Raw genomic sequence first — 18,139 nt, forward strand, 5'->3', positions numbered from 1 at the left:
CCGCCTGCGCCTGCGCGGCCGGGCCCCGCCCCAGGGAGCCGTGAAGCGAGGCGGGCGGCGGCGGGCGCGGGATGGCGCGGTGAGTGCTCGGCGGGGATCGGGCTGTCAGCTCCGCTCCGTTCCGTTCCGCCGCCTCTGAGGGTGCGGCGCGGCGGCAGCAGCGTACCGAGCCGCGCGGGACAGGCGGGCCCGGCCCTGCTCCCCGCTGCGCCTCTCCGGGCGGGGCCGAGCGGCGGCGGTGAGGGCGGCCGGCGGGCCGGGCCGCGGCGGGCGGGCTCTTGGTGCGCTCCGTCCCTGGGTGGGAGAGGCCGGGGGGGCTGCCGCGGGCGGGGCCGCCGGCCTCGATGAGCGTCCTGCGGAGCCGCCGCTCCCGCGCGGCCGTGGGGTACGCGGGTCCGCGAGGTGCGCTCGGGACGTGCCCCGAAAGGACCGTCTCTTACCTGTATTATTTATGGGACTAGCAGGTTATACGTTTCCCTGAGGCCTCTTGCCTGGCGAAGCAAGAGGATCATTTTCACACCGTTTTGTGGCCAAAACGTCTTTATTTTTGAGTAGCTCCTGGCTCTGATGAGGTTGACTTGCAGAAGTTACCTGAGAAACATTGCAGCCCATTACAACGTCGTGATGTCAGATCTGACTTGCACAGATAAGAGGGCGAGCAAAAGATTATTTTAAGAGTGTTAAGCCTGCTGGCACAGAACTGCTAGCAGGGAGCAAGCCAGGGCTAGACCTTGTTCACCGGGCTAAATCCGGAGCAGTTTTCTTCTGGTCAATAGAGCCTCTTTGGCTTTTCAGCACAGAACAGAGAATGTGGCCCTAGAGTTTATTCTGTGTTGCCCTCCAAAGCGCAGATAGTCCTGCTGGTGGGTTAACCACGAGAGGGCACTAACCAAGTTTTTACCCAATAGAGAAATGGAAGGAAATGCCCCAAAAGTGTGGGGAGCAGACAGAATTTTTAGCAGAAGTGTTTCCCGGTCTGTGCTTTAACCTGTGCCTCGTTGTAAAGCGTACTGCTGGACAGACTGGGTGTTGGATTTATTGCTGTTACGGTGGCCAGGAATTAAAATAAGGCCTTTTCCACTTGTGGTTGGATGTTCCCAGTGACTGGGTCTGATGTTTGTGTAGGAGGTGCTGGAGTGATTTCAGAGTACTGCTGTCCTCAAAGAGGCGCTTTTGGAAGACCACTCATTAACACCCGTGCAGCCTAGTGTGAAGCTGAAACTGTGTTTTCACACTCCAAAGCTCAGCTAATCTGGTTTGGATTTTTATCTTCACATAGCACTTGTTTGAAAACAGGAATGTTTTAATATTTAATAAGTTTTTTTCTGATCCGAGGATAGTTAACAAGGAAGTATTGATTGTATTATAGAAGTTCCTCTGCACTCATAGTAAGTGAGATGCGGTGCTTGGAACAAGAGGTCCACAAAGGCTCGCTTTCTGAGAAACCATGTAGAAATGGGTCTGTTTTACAGGGAATCACCTGGTAGCATGCTTTTCCTGAATGAACCCACCTGCTAGACTCATTTTTTTCCACATGGTTTAGGAGTCACTGAGTCTGTGCAAAAATGTGAAGAAGACTGGAGTTCTGAGGATGTCAGTTGCCATGGCAACACTATTTCCCGTGGATTTTGGTCCTGTCGTAATTGTGTTCTTTTTCTAACGTGGTTTGGGAGTTGTGCTGTCCTCAGGGATTTTAGTGCCAGAGTTACTGGGAATCCTTCCCCTTACCAGATTGATCTAACACTTTCCTAAAAGACACAGCTGCTTGTTGCCAGCTCTCGCCGCTGTTTCACATGCATCACAGATGATTCAGGGGAATTTTTTGGGAACAGTCCACAGATGTCACATCTTGGCAGGGAAATATAAGAAAGAAATATGAGTTTAGGGAGCTAAATATGAACTGTGCTTTCTAAGCATGACGAGATAGCTCTTTAAATTATAACAGGAAAAGTAACATCTATGGCAAAAAGCTATTTGGGGGAAAGGAAAGGGGGGGGGGGGGGAAAAAGAAAAGTACTTGTTTGTGTTTTACTGACTTGCCAAGTTTTGGTTCAGGGTGCAGTGTTCCTCTTGCCCACATTGCTACTCACAGATTCCTCACACCACACAAGAAAGCATGGTGGTGCTGTGTGGGATGTAATCTTTGTGATGGGAGAAGCAGATCCCAGGAATCAGATCCTGAATTTAGCCAGCCCGTATGCTGTTGGGCACATGATGCTGTGGCTTCTGCTCAAGTGTGTATAGTGTGCTGCTTTTGTAAACTGTGAGTAGCCCTACTAGTGTCCTGACACAGCTCTGGCATTTTCCAGAGGTCACAGTCTACTGGTACCTCTCCTCCTCAGATGTAATTGGTTGGTTTCCTTCTTAGAGTGGACCATATGATCCATGCAAATATAAGAAACTGTCATTGTTGCTTGTTTTTTTTCTAAGCTTTAATGTCCTAGATTTTTTACAGACAGAAAAGAAACTATGTGCCCTGTTTAAAAGATACTGAGCCTACACCTAGAAAGGGAGTTGAGCGTAATGATCCTGAACGTCACCATTCTTAGCTTAAGGTATGAAGTTCATAAACTTGGGTTACTTCTGGGTAAGCAGTGAGTAGTGGAATGGGATTGAAAGGGTTTTCAGGTGGGTCCTTCAGGAGGGCTTGTGCAGTCTATCTGGACGTGCTGGAAGGGTATATCTGAAGTGCCAGCGTTTTTGAGCTTGGGCACCAGCATACAGTGCTGCGTGGTGAAAAAGAGGGCAGCAAACTGTGAATGTCCCTGTCTGGAAAAGTGGGTTTGGAGCTAAAAGTTATTTTTTTTTAAGCTAATGAAGACATCGTGCTTTTCTCTGGGACAATAGTGGCTTCTCGACAAGGTGCAGAGGTGTTCCAGAATTGGTACCTTTCTGCTGCTTTAGAGCTGGAGATACCTTCCATCTTTCAGCGAAGCTAGTGGGCTGGATGTGGAACCATCTTCCCTGGTCTCGTGAGAGTGGCAAGGGACTGTGAGGAGGCCTTGTTTAGCTGATTTTCTTAGTAACTGGAATCATGTAGTCATCGCTAGAAAATTGCACCCGCACAAAGTGTTTTTGCTAATATTAACTTTAGTTCTATCTCGGCTCAATGGAGGGAAAAACTAGAAAGTGCCATAAATTCAGCCGAGCTTGTCAAAGCTGTCAAATTACCACCTGATAAAGCTCCTACCTCCTAATGATTACAGCCATCAGCCAGAGAGGAAATGTATGCCGATGGGGCTTTCGAGTGACAGCACCAGGGTTCAACATTGTTAGACTTTTAATGTAGTGTCATCTGGGGGCTCTTTGGCTTCAGTGGAGGGTGAAGCTCTGAGCAGTTACTTCTTTTAAAAAAAAAAAATATAAAAAAAATTCAAGGATGTAGACTAGCATACTACCCCTCTCTTACTCTCTTATCAGCCAGATTAATGCTGACTACTAAATTTTAGTAAAGGTCTTCTTCGGTCCCATTTGTTAGTATTAGGAGTCCATAGAGATAATGTCTTTTCACGTATAAAAGATGCTATTGATTTTCTGTTACTGTTGTCCTGAAATGTGCAGTGTGTCTATGGAGCAGTGACAATCCTCCATCACTAGCTTTATGGGAAAAGAATGGTTATTGAATCTCTTCCCATAAAATATAATCTCTTTCTCTCTCCCAGAATTTGCCAGCCCCTGTGGGAGTCCCTTATGTTATCTCTTTGAGAAAATTGATTTTTTTTTTTGTCTTCTCTTTGTACACTTGTGTTTAGTTTTATTTTTAATTTGGCTCATGCGCTATGAAATGAAGGCTTCCCTAACATTAAGCGTGCCTTCTCAGTGTTGTATTGCTTCTTTTTCAAATAGATTAACACTTTTGGAATGTTGTAAAATAAAATGAAGATATTTGCTTGGTGCAAGTCTCTCATGCTGTTGCTGGGAATTTTTTTTTACTCTGGGTGAGTCATTGCCCTGCTCTTTCTTTCCAGGCAGGTCTGAGATACTGACAGCTTTTCAGCTGCTTACAGGTAAATTCGGGGTAAGTTTCTCGAGTCAACACAGGCTGATTGATTTTGGATGAATGACACTGTAGTGGAGAACACAACTTGTAGTACTGTCTGTTCAAGGAGCAATGGTCTTTGAACTTGAACAACAGCAAAAATGCTCTGTCAAATTTGTCCTTTCCTCTGTGTAGCAAATGACTGACTATGGGACCTTTTTCCTTTCAGGGAGGAAACGGCAACATGAATTCATAGATGATGAGTAGGATGCCAAAGCCAGAGATGACAGTGCTCTTGAAGAAATGCTGGGTAGAACAAAAAGGTAAAAGGAAGAGCTGATTGAGTGCATTTTGGAGCCTGTGGGACTTCATGTGGTACCTTCCCTCACAAGGCAAATGGCACACCCCCCCAAACTGTAGCTGAGTCTTCTGAATTCCCTTCTCCTCCATTTTGCATGAAGTCCCAGTGATGTCTCTCACTCCTGACCTATTCTTTCTATGTTTAGGTCTTCCCCAAAGCTGCATCACTCTGTCCTTAAAACCCTGTGAGACTTGTACTTTCAGACGTGTCCTTGCATGCACACGCTTGCAGGTCCAGCAGCCGTCTCCTCCCAACCTCCAACACACACTGCCAAATTAGTCTAACAATCATACCAGGTTGTATGCCACCATCTTTTGCGATGAGAACAAAACAAGAAATAAGAGCTGAACCGATTAATTGGGAGCCAGTGCCATTCTCTTGAGATGATGGTTCAGCATAGCCATTGCCTGTACCGTCTTCTGACTTAAACTTGGGCCGATACACATGGTTAAAATGTTTGGAATGCATTGCAAACAAGTTGTCTCCACGAGGCTAAATTGCTTCTGCTACTCTGATGCTTTTTACTGCATTTTGTGTTAATGCTGTTGAGATGCCCAAAGGAATCGCTTCTTATTGGCTCTTTCATTCTGAGAAATTATATCTGTAACTGAGGCATGATAGTCCACTTGGGGACTTTGGAAAGTAAGAGGCAGATTTAATCACACCTGCAGAGAGCTGTGCAGTAGAAAGGGCTTCGTTACACTCATCCAATGGCAGCAGAAGTGGCTGAAGCAACTGACAAGAAACAAGGGAACCTTCGTTAGTAAGGTAGCTCTCCTCGGGATATTTTCATGCTTGTTTATGGAAGACTGACTTTAATCCCCCAAAAGTCAAAAGGAAACGTTCTCCTTGAAAATGTTCCAGGTTTGTAGTAATTATCCGCATGTTGCCCCCTGCCTCTCGACTCTTTCTGGCAGCAAGTGCATGGGACAGAAGGGCATTTCTGTGGCAAGCAGAATATTTTGACAGTAGGAGAAGCAGGATGAGGTGTGGATGGTTGATATATGTGAATAACAGTTCTGTTCTGCTGGAAGTCTTGTCCTCAAAACAACAATCGGGGAGGAATTTGCTATAGTTTAGGTGTTCGTGCCAGTTGTAATTTTTATGAACTTAAACTGTTTTTAATGAACGCCTGGTCTGTCACGCAGAGCACTGTGCAGGGCAGAGTTACCGCTTTTGAATGTGTGAACACCACAGCCTTGCCTGAAGATCATTAGTGCAGTTTTGACAGTGTCAGAAATTATTTCTTCAGGCTCATTCATACTGCTGGGAAATCTGCTGAAAGATCCAACAATTCTGTATGCGCACAGGGTGTCTGGGAAGGGAGATGCTGGCTTTCTGTTGACCTTTAGCACCTCGTTGTTTCCTGCTAAAGTGTGTTTCCTGCAGCAGTATAGCTTAAACCAGCATGCTCGGTGTCTTTGGATCCTCTCAGCCAAGTGCGTCGAGAGCCTGTCATGGGGACAGAGCTCTGCGACAGGGCATTGCTTTCATCTCTCAGAAGCTGTTTTCAGAACATGTAGAGCTTGCCAGAAAGCCAACCTTCTACACTTTAAGATGAGAAACATACAAGAATTCCTTACAGATACCATTTTCCATGGACAGCCCTCTGGATTTTGTGCAGTGGTGGTGGCTGGGAGCTGGGAATCCATATTCCCTGACAGCTCTTATTACTCCAGAGTCAGCCTTCAACTTGCCTCCAGTAGAATAGTTCTCTGACAAGAAGCCAATGACTTCTGCTGTGTCAGTGAGAATATTATTTGGGCTCATTTCTATGTTTTTTTTTTGCCGCTATTTAGTGAAATACTTTCCTATTGTTGCCATGATAAGGAACTGCTCTGGATGCTACAGGATGTCCTAAAATCCTTGTTATGTGTAGGCCACATGATGTTGCAGGGTACAAACAACACCGGATTCAGCTCTTTTTGTGAAAAAATAGTAATTTGTCCTATGTCATTTGGGAAATGTAATCATGTTTGAAATATCATATAAGTATCATATGAAGTACAGATAGGCTTTTTTGAAATGGTCTTAACTTGCATAAGCTCTCATAGTTAAAATATACGATGATATAATTTCTGGTTTGATAACACCAGAGTTGAGAATTCAGGCATACTTGAAATAGTAATTAGCAAATTTCTGTTGTTGTCAATCCGTATTTTGGGAGATTTGATAGTTTTGTTCATTCTTTTTCTGCATATGTGTATGTTAAGGCTGCTGGTGTGTTATTCAGCTATTTCTATAAACTTGGATATAAATCTGTTATGCTCTGAGTTTCAAAATTCTTCACCATCGATCTGGAAAGCTTTAAGTCTGGTAAAATGGTAGTACAGTCAGTGCGGGCAAGGAGCTGTGTCCTTACGGTTGTGCCGGCTCCCCAGAGCCAGGACTCGTGGCCGTTCCCTGCTCCTCCTGCTCACTGTGCGGGGCCCTGGAGCCCAGCCAGCGTGGCTCGGTGGAGCACAGCACGCTGCAGTCGGGCATCACAGCGGGCAGGGTGAAACGGAGAACGGGGAGGTGTTTCTGTATCTGCTGTGGTTTCGACAAAGAGCACTATATACATGTTATTTACTATTCATGCTACTAAATGTCAGATCAGGGAAGATGTGTGGTGCTACTGCTTTAAGGTGGCTAGTGGCCACTAGCTGTGTTCAGCATCACCTCTGCCAGCTCCGGCATCACGGCACGTGCTGTCAACTCAGCAGTGGCTGGAACGCTCAGATAGGACCAGATTTGGCATCAGCATAATCACTTCTGCGGGTGTTGTGCTTCGGCTGTTGCCAACTCCTCGCTGTTTTTTTCTTTCTTCCAGCACATGGTATTTTATATGACCCTGAGGATAAACAGTTGCCTGCTAGAGTAGCTTGTGTGTTTTTTGTTTTTTTTTTCCCCTCAGTTTTGTCAGCATTCAGGTTTTCAATTGCAGGGCAGCACTGGGAAATACGTGTTCTATTTTGCTTGCTGTCCTGCTAACGCTTTAGTTTGCTGGAGTCGGTGAGAGATGGCAGCAGTGGGAGTTGGTGTGCTGTTAGTCATTCAGGTTACATGGTCTGATAGACAAAGCTCTTGAGCTAGTAAAGGAGGATGCTTATCTAAGAGAGAGAGTTGCATCCAGTCACTCAGGGTTGTGTAGCGTTGCCTTATCACTTGGTGAAAATTCTCCTACTCCAACGTAGGTGGAGTTTTCAAAGCACCTAATATTATGTTCATGTTTAGCCTATGTCTTCCAAGCATACAAGAAAGAAAGGTGAATCACTCGCTTGTATACTTTGATCTTAAAGTTCAGTATTATTCCTTTTCTGCAAGTGGTTTGTCAGATGAAATTTCGTATTCATTGTATTTAAAGAGCTCGCCCTCAATCTCAATGTCAGATGCAATGCAGTTGGAGGAGATGCAATTAGAATTCCTCCATCTTTGAAATATTTGATTAGGCATAGAATAATTCATGGACCCATCAGTGCATTTTAATAATACCATATAACATCTCCGTGTTTGTCATTACAGAGGTTACTAGGAGGTAGGACTCCCAAGTTTTTCAGGTTTTGTTTGTGAGATTTTTTTTTTTCCACCTAAGACATTGTGGACATTTTTGACTAGTACAGATGCATTCCTGAGATGAGACATGGACAAACTTTCACTGCAACTGTGGGTGTTTTAATCCAGATACTTGCTTTCAACAAACTTGCGATGAACCATAGAAGCAGCTTTTGTGCAGATCAAATTTCATTATCGCTACTGAGAACATAAATTGAAATTTTAATTCTGTGAAAGTTATGATGAGTATATTAATATCTGCCACATGATTTGTCTGCTTCCATCTATACTATTCTTAAGTAAAAATTCACCCCTTTTGAATAAAAGCTGGCAATTGACTGGCATAAAATAAGTGAGGTATTTTTAGGGACAGACAGTGCAGCTTTTCCCATAGTAGGTGGTGGATACCTACCACTAATGCACCACTCACTTGATGGGATTAGGGTGGCTAATGAGTAAAAAAGGGCTTTCGTAGAGTCAGTGCACAAGGAGGAAAATGCTGAGAAGTCCCCACCATGATCTGGGCTATTTTTCTTTGAATGCCATCAAACCAGTTATTCCTGGTGAAGGATGCACATTGTTTTCATCATTTCTTAATCATTGTTGCCCATAGAAAACTTACTTTTACTGGAAGTACCTACCTTGGCCATTGTGAACGAAAATCCCTCAGGGAGAAAAACTGTCATTGATTGAGGTACAGTGGCTCTAAGAGTCTTGTTCAGTAAGCATGAGGCTACTGTGTGCCTTATTTTCCCAAAGAAGCGAATGCTTTGGGATTAATTAAACACTTTTCAGTCTGTACAGCAGTGTAACCTTTCTTTTATGCATTTGACAGCTTCCACCATGTGAAAAGTCAGATATGCTATCTGCGTGACTCCAAGGGAAAGACTAGGGGTAAAATTGCATACGTTCTTGAAATGAAAGGGGCTTGCAGCGTTTGTCAGCGTGTCACGCAGCGCTGGCAGAGTTCAAGCGTGGAGGTGTTGTTCAGCTGCAGTTCCTAGACTCTCCACAAGGGAGGGAGCTCTGTTTTTCTCAGTCCATCTTGAAGTCTTTGGTGGTGAAGTGGCTTCTACCTGGTGATTTCAACAGTCCATTTACCGTGTGCAGTTTGCCTAGGTTGTTTCCAAGTAACCACTACATGTGACTAAAGCTGTCTTGGTTTCGTTGTGTAAGCCTCTCCCCGGATATAAGCAAGCCAAGCAGCCTGCTCTGGGCTGTTTGTGTAGCATTAGTGCTACTCCGTGGCTGCCATCACTAGAGGAACAGGGTAACAGATGTGGCTTGCCTGGTCTTCTAAGAGTGGCTAATCTGACGTGTATGTCCTCGTTTCAGCAGGTCAAGAATCGCAGGCTGGTTTGTGGCTGCGTGGTCCATGTACGAGAGGGGAGACCACATACGGAGGGGAAGGGCAGTCTGAGTCGGGTGTCTGAAAACACTGGAGTTCAGAATGGGCCTGAGGTGCAGTTGTTATTTTAGAAAGGTGTCTTTGTGTGCCCAGTGTATGCCTTGGAGTGTTCACCTTCCCAATCGCTGTAACTGCTATCTGGCCTGGCTTCAGCTTCAGGCGGGTGCTTCTCACTCTGTGCTCGTTTTTCTTGGGTATCCAGTCAGCTGACTAATGATACTGGATTTAAACTTTCCAGGTGTGAGAGATTTAAATCTCAGTGTGAGAGGTGTAAACCACATGTTCATGTATTGCTGGCATGAAGAACCTTAGCATTTTGGCACATCCCTTAATGAGAGTGTATCCAGTGTGAGGAAGGGAGCAGGACAGAGCTGTGCGTGTTTCCACGTGCAAGGAGCTTTCAGGTAGTGATGCACACACAGAGGCCTTTTGCCTCTCTCATCTTAAATGCGCAAGAAAGGGAGCAATGTTTTCTGAGCAAACGGCCAAATGAGGTGGGAAATATTTTATTTCCAAAATTCCAGGATTATTATAGACAACGATAAGCCACTTGTTAAAAGCAAGCCTTTACGTTCATTCTGATTTCAGACCTGAAACTTTGTGGTTAGTCTGCATAACTGGAAGGTCTCTCTGCTGACACGATTGTGTCACGTAACACTGGCCGTTATAGTGAGCTGATCCCATTACTGGCACTTACACCTTTGTATTGTTCATGCAAAACGTAATTGTTTGGTTTGTGATGGATGCTTGAGGTTAAGGGCATGATTTCATCCTCCAGACTTTCACCTTAACTCTAAGGGCTAAATGCCAAATAAACCAGAATTAAGTGCAGTCCTTAGATTACACTCCTACTGAGCACTTAAATTCATAGGCAGACCTTGGAGATCCATTTCCAAAATGTGCTCTTTAGGCTTGTCATCTAGGTGACTGCCCACTTCCATTGATCCCATACTAATTTCTGCAATTAAGATCTGTTTACTTTTTATACTTACAGTTGATTTTGATCAATTGGTAATCCTACAGAAGGATTAACTTCTAGTTTTAATATTATTATAAATCTTAAATTTTTAAGCAGGAAGAATTGTTATAAAAATTGACATTGTGCAACACTAGGTCAACTGTTTTACTGTTTAATCAGAGATGGAAGTTGAAAGACATCATTCCAAGTATAAAAGCTAATTCCAATATTAATAGTTCTCTTACCAGCTAAAAAGTAATTTTATGCACAATTCTTTTCTTTAGGAGCAGTTGCTAATTTTGAATGTCTCCCACTCTAAGGAGTCAGTAGAAGTTATTTTAAGCTGTGTTTTGTGGTTACTATAGGTGAGTTGGTAGTATGTATCTAATCCTTGGGTGGTTCTGTAGTGTTGCTGGTGTTGCATGTCAGGGCCTTTTCAGCACCATGAGAATGGCATAGTTGCAGTCGTTTGGAGCCAATTTTAAAATGAGTGTGACAGGATGCTTGTAGGTGTAAGCACGGATAAAGAGAAGGTCGTGGACTTCATGTAAATACCTCAGATGAGGTTATGCTAACTTGTGTTTTTGGAAGATATTGTGCATTGTTTCCCTGGCAGAAATAGACCTTTAGATAAATGTTAAACGTAAACTGACGCTGTCAAAAAAAGAGAATGTGTATCACTTAACACCGAAAGTGACACTTCATAAGGACCTTTTTCAATTTATAGTTCAATAAAAAGGGTAATCTGTGTAGGGATATTCTGTCCTTGCCTACAGTACTGACAGGATCACGTTCCTTGTTTTACTTTCGTGCTGTCCCAGGCTGAAATACTTCATATTTAAACACTCTGGGTTCTATAAATAATTGACGTGCCTGTCGTAGCAACTGAAGATCAGCAGCAAATTGTAGTGTTGTTGAATAATAGGGTTCTTCTGCATTCTTTACTCCTTTACATCTTAATTTTCACTCTGCTACTCAGAGTGTAGGAACTGATTTACTTCACTTCAGGAAGTATTACTGTTTCAGTCCTTCAGGGGAGGAAGTTTAGGAGAAAGTCAAGAACTCACAAATTAAATCATCTAAGTAAAGACGAGCTATTTCTGCATATTTTCTATATATACTGTTTGTGTATATTTTGATTCTGTGCAACTCATGGGTCATATGGGAAAGAGTAGTTTTAATGGTTAGATAAGGTTTAGGCAAATATCGAAAGAAAAATCTGCTCTGTAGCTAAAACTAATGAGAAAGTATTAAACTGATAATTTTTGTTCATAAGAACTACTGCGTATCCTTGATGACAGAGGAGAAAGGTTGTGTATAATAAGGCACGGGACAGGGACCCAAGAGATAATTTGAGTAGCTGCACTGCTGTAGTACTCCTGTAAGCAAATCGTGATTGTTACACTTCCATTTGGCCTAGCTATCCATAAGTAATGATGAAAAAAGTCAGGGAAGTTCCTTCTCATTGTGAATTTATAGCATGACATAACCCAGTAATGGTGGAGTCATTTAAAGATTTGAGATAATGATTTCAACAATAATGCTTTTTAATTGAAAGTGTGAGTGCTTTATTGTTTGTTAATGATGCTTCCATGTTATGCATACACAGAATAAGTTGCAGGACTGTATGAATGGAGACTTGGTTTGGTAACTCCAGGACAGGTTTTTGGGCAAAGGGCAGAGCCTGGGTGGTGCTGTCATCAGAAGTTCCTTGGGAGCAGACTGACTCAGTTAAATTTGACTTTGCCTCTGGGTTCCAGTTCCTGAATCTACGTGGCTTTGAACACCTCCTGCCACTGTTACCATCATCAATTTCTCTTCCTTCAGTTCTCCTTTTGTTCTTCTGTCGTCGTCTTCCATTACTCATTCTTCTGTTTTCAGTGCCTGAGGCTGACATTTTCATAGCTCGGTGACTAAAGTTTGGCTCCTAGATCCGTATTTATTCAGTTAATATAGACAGCAGTCCAATTTCAGAGGAGTTAAGTATCCTGGAAAAGATATTTGTTTAAAAGTAGGAACAGAAATTTAGGAGCATATCTTTAGGGAACTTTGACTTAAACATACTTTCCCATTATTATTTGCTTCAGCTATTGCCGGAGATCCAATATCAAATTAACCTGAAGATTACGCTATCTTGTACATGTTGAGGGGAAAATAAGAATTATGGAAAATGGCCTTTCCCTCAAGTAATATTGGTTACTAGATGGGTTTCTGTGCATGCTGTTGGCAGGGATTCAGTGAGCTGGTGCTGCCCCCTTTGTTGAGCAGCAGTGCCTGGCCAGTCCCGAGCTGGGAGCTGTTCATCCACTGCCCAGAACAGAGCCAGTTGTGTACCAACGTTGTGCACGACAGCTTTGTGTTACTGAGTGTGTGTAGGATGTACGCTTTCTTCTTGCTTCTTAAGTAATAGGTGTAGTTTTGCACACTGGCAAGGGAGAGGGGTTAGGATGTGTGGAAAAAACATTCCTGGAGAGCAGCGTATTACAGGATGATGACAGCTTAAAAAAAAAAAAAAAAACAACAAAAAAACCCCAAACAAATTAAAACAAAAACAAAACCAAAATCCTTCCATTTACCTTATTGAGGACTGCACTAAAATTATAACTGAGGCTACTATGGATGACAATCATATTACCTCCTTAAACTAAATAACTTGATTGTCTTATTATAACAGAAAGCAAAGAGAAATGTCCTGAATATACTGTAGGAAATTGTCTTTACTAAATCTAGCCCAGCATTTATGATCATTGTATATATTATTTGATTTTGCCAGAATTACATAAACGAGGGGAAAAAATTGTTAATGTAAGTTGACTACCGGAGTAAATCACAGCCTAATTATTCTTTTTTTCCTGGCTAAAATTAGAATTTGATATAATGGTCAATAGACATTTTCTTTAATTTTTGAGACATAATTTCTAATAGCTAATCCAAACGAATTGGGGAAAGTTGCTGGAGAATTGAAAAAATAAATTATCTGAATTTTATGGTGACTTACTGGTAAATCCCCTTAGTTGGAAGCTTTAATTTACCTCATATTTCAGTTTTTTCTCTTCTAACTGGCTTATGGGTGTATATTAGAGCAAAATAACTGTTATTTTCTTAGTGCCACCAGGGTGCTTGGAGGATGAACCAAAGTGAAGACAGAACCTGGCCTGTTCTCGTAGGGAAATAAAGGACTAAGGACCGCAGAGGAAGGAACATTGGGGCTTGTGGCAGAGGCAGCATGCCGCAGTGCACAGCGTGGCAGGCGTTCTCCCCTGGCATTGCTGACTGCAGCAAAATGCTGGAGGTTGGCACCCATGTAAGTCAGTTCTGAAGCTGTTTGACATCATACCGGACTAAGCAGGGCTCCGGCATTGCAGCTGCCCAGGCGGCCACTTGCTTCCCTTCTGGAGTCGGTGCCAGTATAGGTAGACAAATCATTTTTCCCCTTGTTCTTGGTCAAACAGGTAAATACTCTCTATAGTGTTGAGGCTACTGGCTTAAATATCTATAAAAACTTTGTGAGGCTTTGCACAGCAAAAAGCTCTTTCCTCCAGGGTCCATTAAAATGGATTAGTTTCCAGAGTTATGTTTTGGTTTAGTCTGATGTAAATTTCCTATAGCCAACAGAGTTTTACTAGAGATTATTTGAATGTAGTGTCTATATTTCTGAGAAAAATAAATGGGCTCAGAACTGCAGAAGGAATGGGGAGAAGAATGTATCCAAACTGAAGAATATGGAAGATGACCGAGTTTGGCCTTCTGCTAGGGTAGTGTGCAGTTTCATCCATTCTGAGTGTAAGCCAGTATCTTCAGTTCCTGGCAATGTATATTCTTCTTCAACTTCCACACATCATTTTGAGCAAGTTACTTGGATGGCAGAGCCCCAAACAGAGTATACTTCTCTGGAGAATCTTTCTGAAGAAGCGCATGTTTGGGATATTTACCTGGTTTTGATGAATCTGGGAATTTGAAATAATACTTCACAAATGCAGTGAAGTATTGTGAAGTAGCAGTGGATTTATACATACACGTTGACTTGGTTAAGTCTTGCGTTTATTCCTAGAAGAAACAGCTTTTGATTTTGTAAGTGGAGGAAAGGGCAAAACCATTTCATTTCCATCATTGTGAGGTTTTTTTTTAAGCATCTCTATTAAGGCTTTTAAGAGTATTTTTGCAAAAACACTTGGCATTCCTTGCTTCTAAATCATGGAGTAACTTTGTGCAAACAATTCAAAAGAAATGGGGTTCCTACATTGTCATTATAGCTATTAAAACTGTCTGAATTGTTTTGCTTTTTGATGCTTGCCATAGCAACGGTGGATGTATAATTTGCTGCATATCCATAACAGGATATTTGAATGTATTCTTTATAGTTTTACTTCTGCATATAACTAAGCATGCCAAATCATCACATTAACCCAATTAACCAAGCCAGACCCACATCTGCCATGGAATGACAATGAAGATTTTTTTTTTAAATAACTTTGTATTTCACCTCCCTCTTGACAAAAAAACCCAAACACCATACATCAGAATAGCAGCAGCTTTTATCAGTATGCTGTTAAAAATTATTCATGATTCAGACTGCAAAGACTCCTGGCACATCTACTTTCTTGCCGCTTATCAGCCGGAGGTAGCTCTGTGTTTGTGCCCCTAGAAAGGTAAGACCGAGTCAGTTTATCCTGTACCACGCACAGAATCTTTTGCGCTTCAGTACCTCTGTGCCTTAATAGTGATTAGACCTTTGATTTTGAAACAGTGGGGAGCTGGGAAACTTGAAAGATACCAGCAGCACTTCAGTTCAAATGGCTTCTTTCTTATCATTTTATTGCACAAGGAATTAAATGAAAATATTTGGGACTTTTCTGGCATGTTTGATGAAAGACCCGTGTTCAAATGGCATCCGTAATACTACATAGATCACATTGCTGTAATAACCTATACAGTACTGTTAAAATTATGTATGATTTTGGGCATATAAGATTCAGTTTATTAAGGTTTTTTTTCTCCTGGTGGAAAAGCTTATATTGAGGAATAGAATGAGTTCATTAGCTGTATGCAGCAGAATTCATACACTACTTCAATATCCCCTTAAAAATGCCTTATTCATCCTCATCCACACAAATTCTCATCGTCTGTATGGACCAGGAAGGATCTAGAAAGCCAGACAGTGCTCCTGAAGACACTTCGTAGAGCAGGTTGCACACTCCTGTAGAGCCAAGGTAGGTTGTGTTAGTTCTGGAAGTGGAGCTATTACAACCGGTTCCGTGGAAGTTCCTCCTTCCCCAGACTGTAATGGCAGGGAAAAGGCAGCTGGTGTCCTGAACAACCTTGTCAATCAGACCACATGGACCTCATTACTCTAATGAGCCATAGAGGCACAGAAGGAACTACTTGAGCTTTGGAGAGGAGAAAGAGATGGACACTCTTGTGCACACATGTAGCTGATTTTGCATTTAATTATGTTTCTGGGTGATCTCAAGGTCTAACCCCATGTGGAGTACCTTATGGTTATTTGTTCTCGAGACTGTGTAAGAGAATAATGCAGCAAGGGCTATGACTGAAATAAATGTTTGTGCTCGTCTCTCTGAAAAGAACGGAAAGACTGTTTGTGGCAACAGTTGCTCTCTGTGTGCTCAGGAGTGGCCTGGGTTCCTGCCTGCATTTCAGCCACAAGTGCTGGTGTCTGCAAAACCGAATCCAAATAGCTCTCCAACATCGTGGTGTTTGGTAGCAGAATGAGCATCTTTGTAACTCGGAGGAGATGCGTTAGCTCCACCATTTCTGTTGTCTCCTTATTGTTCGGTAGTCTTGCCTGAATATCCAGGTGGAAGGAAGCTGGATGCCACCTGACATTAATCTTGGGCAGGAGACGGACGTGCCAGGAGCTAAGCTGGTTCAGAGGAGAGGGGCAGCAGGTAGGACTGGCACTCTGAAGGCTCTGCAGGCTCTGTGGCCTGGCTAATCCAGGTGCCTGTCTCCTGCCAAAGAAGAGCTAGCAAGGCAGGTCAGTCCGTAGGGCGGAGGTGCTGGCACCAGCCACTCTGTGTGGAGTGCTGGGGATGAGTTCAACGTGGGCTGGCCCTGCATGTCTTAGTAAGATGTCACCTAAATGTCTGATACTTGCATCAGGAAATGGATTTCCATCCTTAAGTGCAGAGGGATGCCTATTTCAATCCAGTATTCTGGTTTTGCTGTAATGCAGATTGTGGGGAGCACCAGCTGTATGCCTACTTTGTGTCTCTGCTAAGCACATGGATCATCTTGGAAGAACATCGAAGGAGAGACATAAATTCCCTGGAACTCATCAAGAAGATGATAGCTCTTTGCCAGCGTGGTAACTAGAAGAGTTTCCAGCATATCTTCAGCAGCTGAAGGAAACAATTATCTTAACTGATCCTTTAGCTGCATTAATATTTGTGTGTATTTATAGGACGGAGGACACCAGATTAGTTTTATGACCATCAGGAGTGAGCCAGTCATTCTAGAGCCTCTTCATCAATGTGCCTTTCATGCTCCATGAGATTAGCAGCTGCTGAAAATAGGAAAAAGGATTTTTCCTTTCTTCTGTCTTAGAAGAGACCCACTGCACCTTTCCTCTTTCGTCTTGGCTTGGAAGTGTCTTTGGTCCTTAGCAAAACCAGAGAGCCAACAGGTCTTTTTAATGAAGCTCCACTCTCATGAGGATCTAAGGAAAAATATCCTCTTTGCATGTTGAGTTACACACATCAAAGGAAACAACCGTTTCAGTCTTCATTTGCATTGTGCGGGCATTAGATGTGGTCGAGTTACGCGGAGCTCTGCTCGAGAAGGCAGAAGTGCCAGTACTCTTCAAGCTTTGATGGAGATGGGGAGAAAACTCGGCCAGGCAAAGAATATATCACTCTTCCGAGGCACTTTCTGTTTTTAAAAGGACAGAGCAATTTACTTGGTTTCTTGTGAGACTCTTTACAGCAAAAGCTCCTCGATGTCCCGCTCCTGAGAGGGGGTGCTGCAAGGGACCTGTACAGCTGCTGACTGTCACCGTTTTTCTCACAGAACGTGTGAGTGCTGCTCACAAACTCATTCCCGTGTGATCTGCAGGACTCTCTCCAACGCTTTACGTCTTGCTGGCATTGGTAACTTGGTTCTCCTTGCAGATCACAAATCCTCACCCCACCGCCTGCGTACCGCACCAAGGATGGCGGCTTCTTCCCGAGCACTGTGTGCCCATCCCGGAACACTCCAGTCGTGGGAGAGGGCCTACAGGACTTTTATTTTTTCAGCAGTATGGAAAAAACAGGGGAAATAACCTTTGCAGCGCCGGTGCTACTGTTTAGGTCGGTTGAATAGCGAGGCGCTTTGTCTGTGATTTTTAAAAAGCGGGTAGAGCGTCGGGTTGTGCGTGCCAGCGGCTTTCCGGCGGCCGGTGTGAGCGGAGCGTGGGGGGCAGCGCCGGTTCAGCGCCCGCCCCCCGCGCTTCGAGGGGCTGGTGCGCTGGCTGCGGGGCAAAGCGCAGTTGGCGGGTTTCAGGGCAGAGCCGGCGGAGCGTTGTTTTTATGTGACGGGCGGCCCGGTGACGGGCGGCCCGGTTACGGCCGGCGCGCCCGCCGGGGGCGGGACGGGGCGGGGGTGGGCGGGCCGCGGCCGCGCCAATCGGCGGCTTTGTTTAGGGTTACAGGGCGCGGAGGGGGCGTGCGCCCGCCGGGGCCGCCCGCAGCCAATGGACAGGGCGGGGGGCGGGAGCACCCGCGGCCGCCGGCTCGCCCGCCGCATTGGCCCCGGGAGCGGTCACTCTGGCGGAGGGCGCTCCTCGTTGGCTGGCGGCACCGGGGGCGCCGTGCGTCAATCGGCGCGTCCCGCTTCCTTCGCGGCGCTATTGGCTCTGGCGACCGTCAGTCGCGCGGCGCGGCTTTCTGAGTGGGCGCTGCG

At 44.2% G+C, this 18,139-nt stretch overlaps 1 protein-coding gene across 7 annotated transcripts in view; it reads left to right on the top strand.

The window, feature by feature from the left end:
* Window positions 1-32: 32 nt before the first annotated feature.
* Window positions 33-18,139, top strand: part of CAMTA1 (calmodulin binding transcription activator 1) — a 324,174-nt gene continuing 306,067 nt past the window's right edge. For 6 of the 7 annotated variants that reach the window (XM_032993179.2, XM_032993182.2, XM_042794327.1 and 3 more), the window contains exons 1-2: window positions 3,969-4,018; window positions 4,209-4,302. In XM_032993179.2, coding sequence (XP_032849070.1) covers window positions 4,236-4,302 — 67 coding nt within the window. In that variant the 5' untranslated portion in view covers window positions 3,969-4,018; window positions 4,209-4,235. Of the gene's footprint in view, window positions 80-3,968; window positions 4,019-4,208; window positions 4,303-18,139 lie in introns of those variants that run through there. The other variant, XM_032993178.2, reaches the window with a different exon arrangement.

This window comes from Tyto alba, unplaced genomic scaffold, assembly GCF_018691265.1.
Source record: "Tyto alba isolate M040663 unplaced genomic scaffold, T.alba_DEE_v4.0 Super-Scaffold_20000042, whole genome shotgun sequence".
NCBI lineage: Eukaryota > Metazoa > Chordata > Aves > Strigiformes > Tytonidae > Tyto > Tyto alba.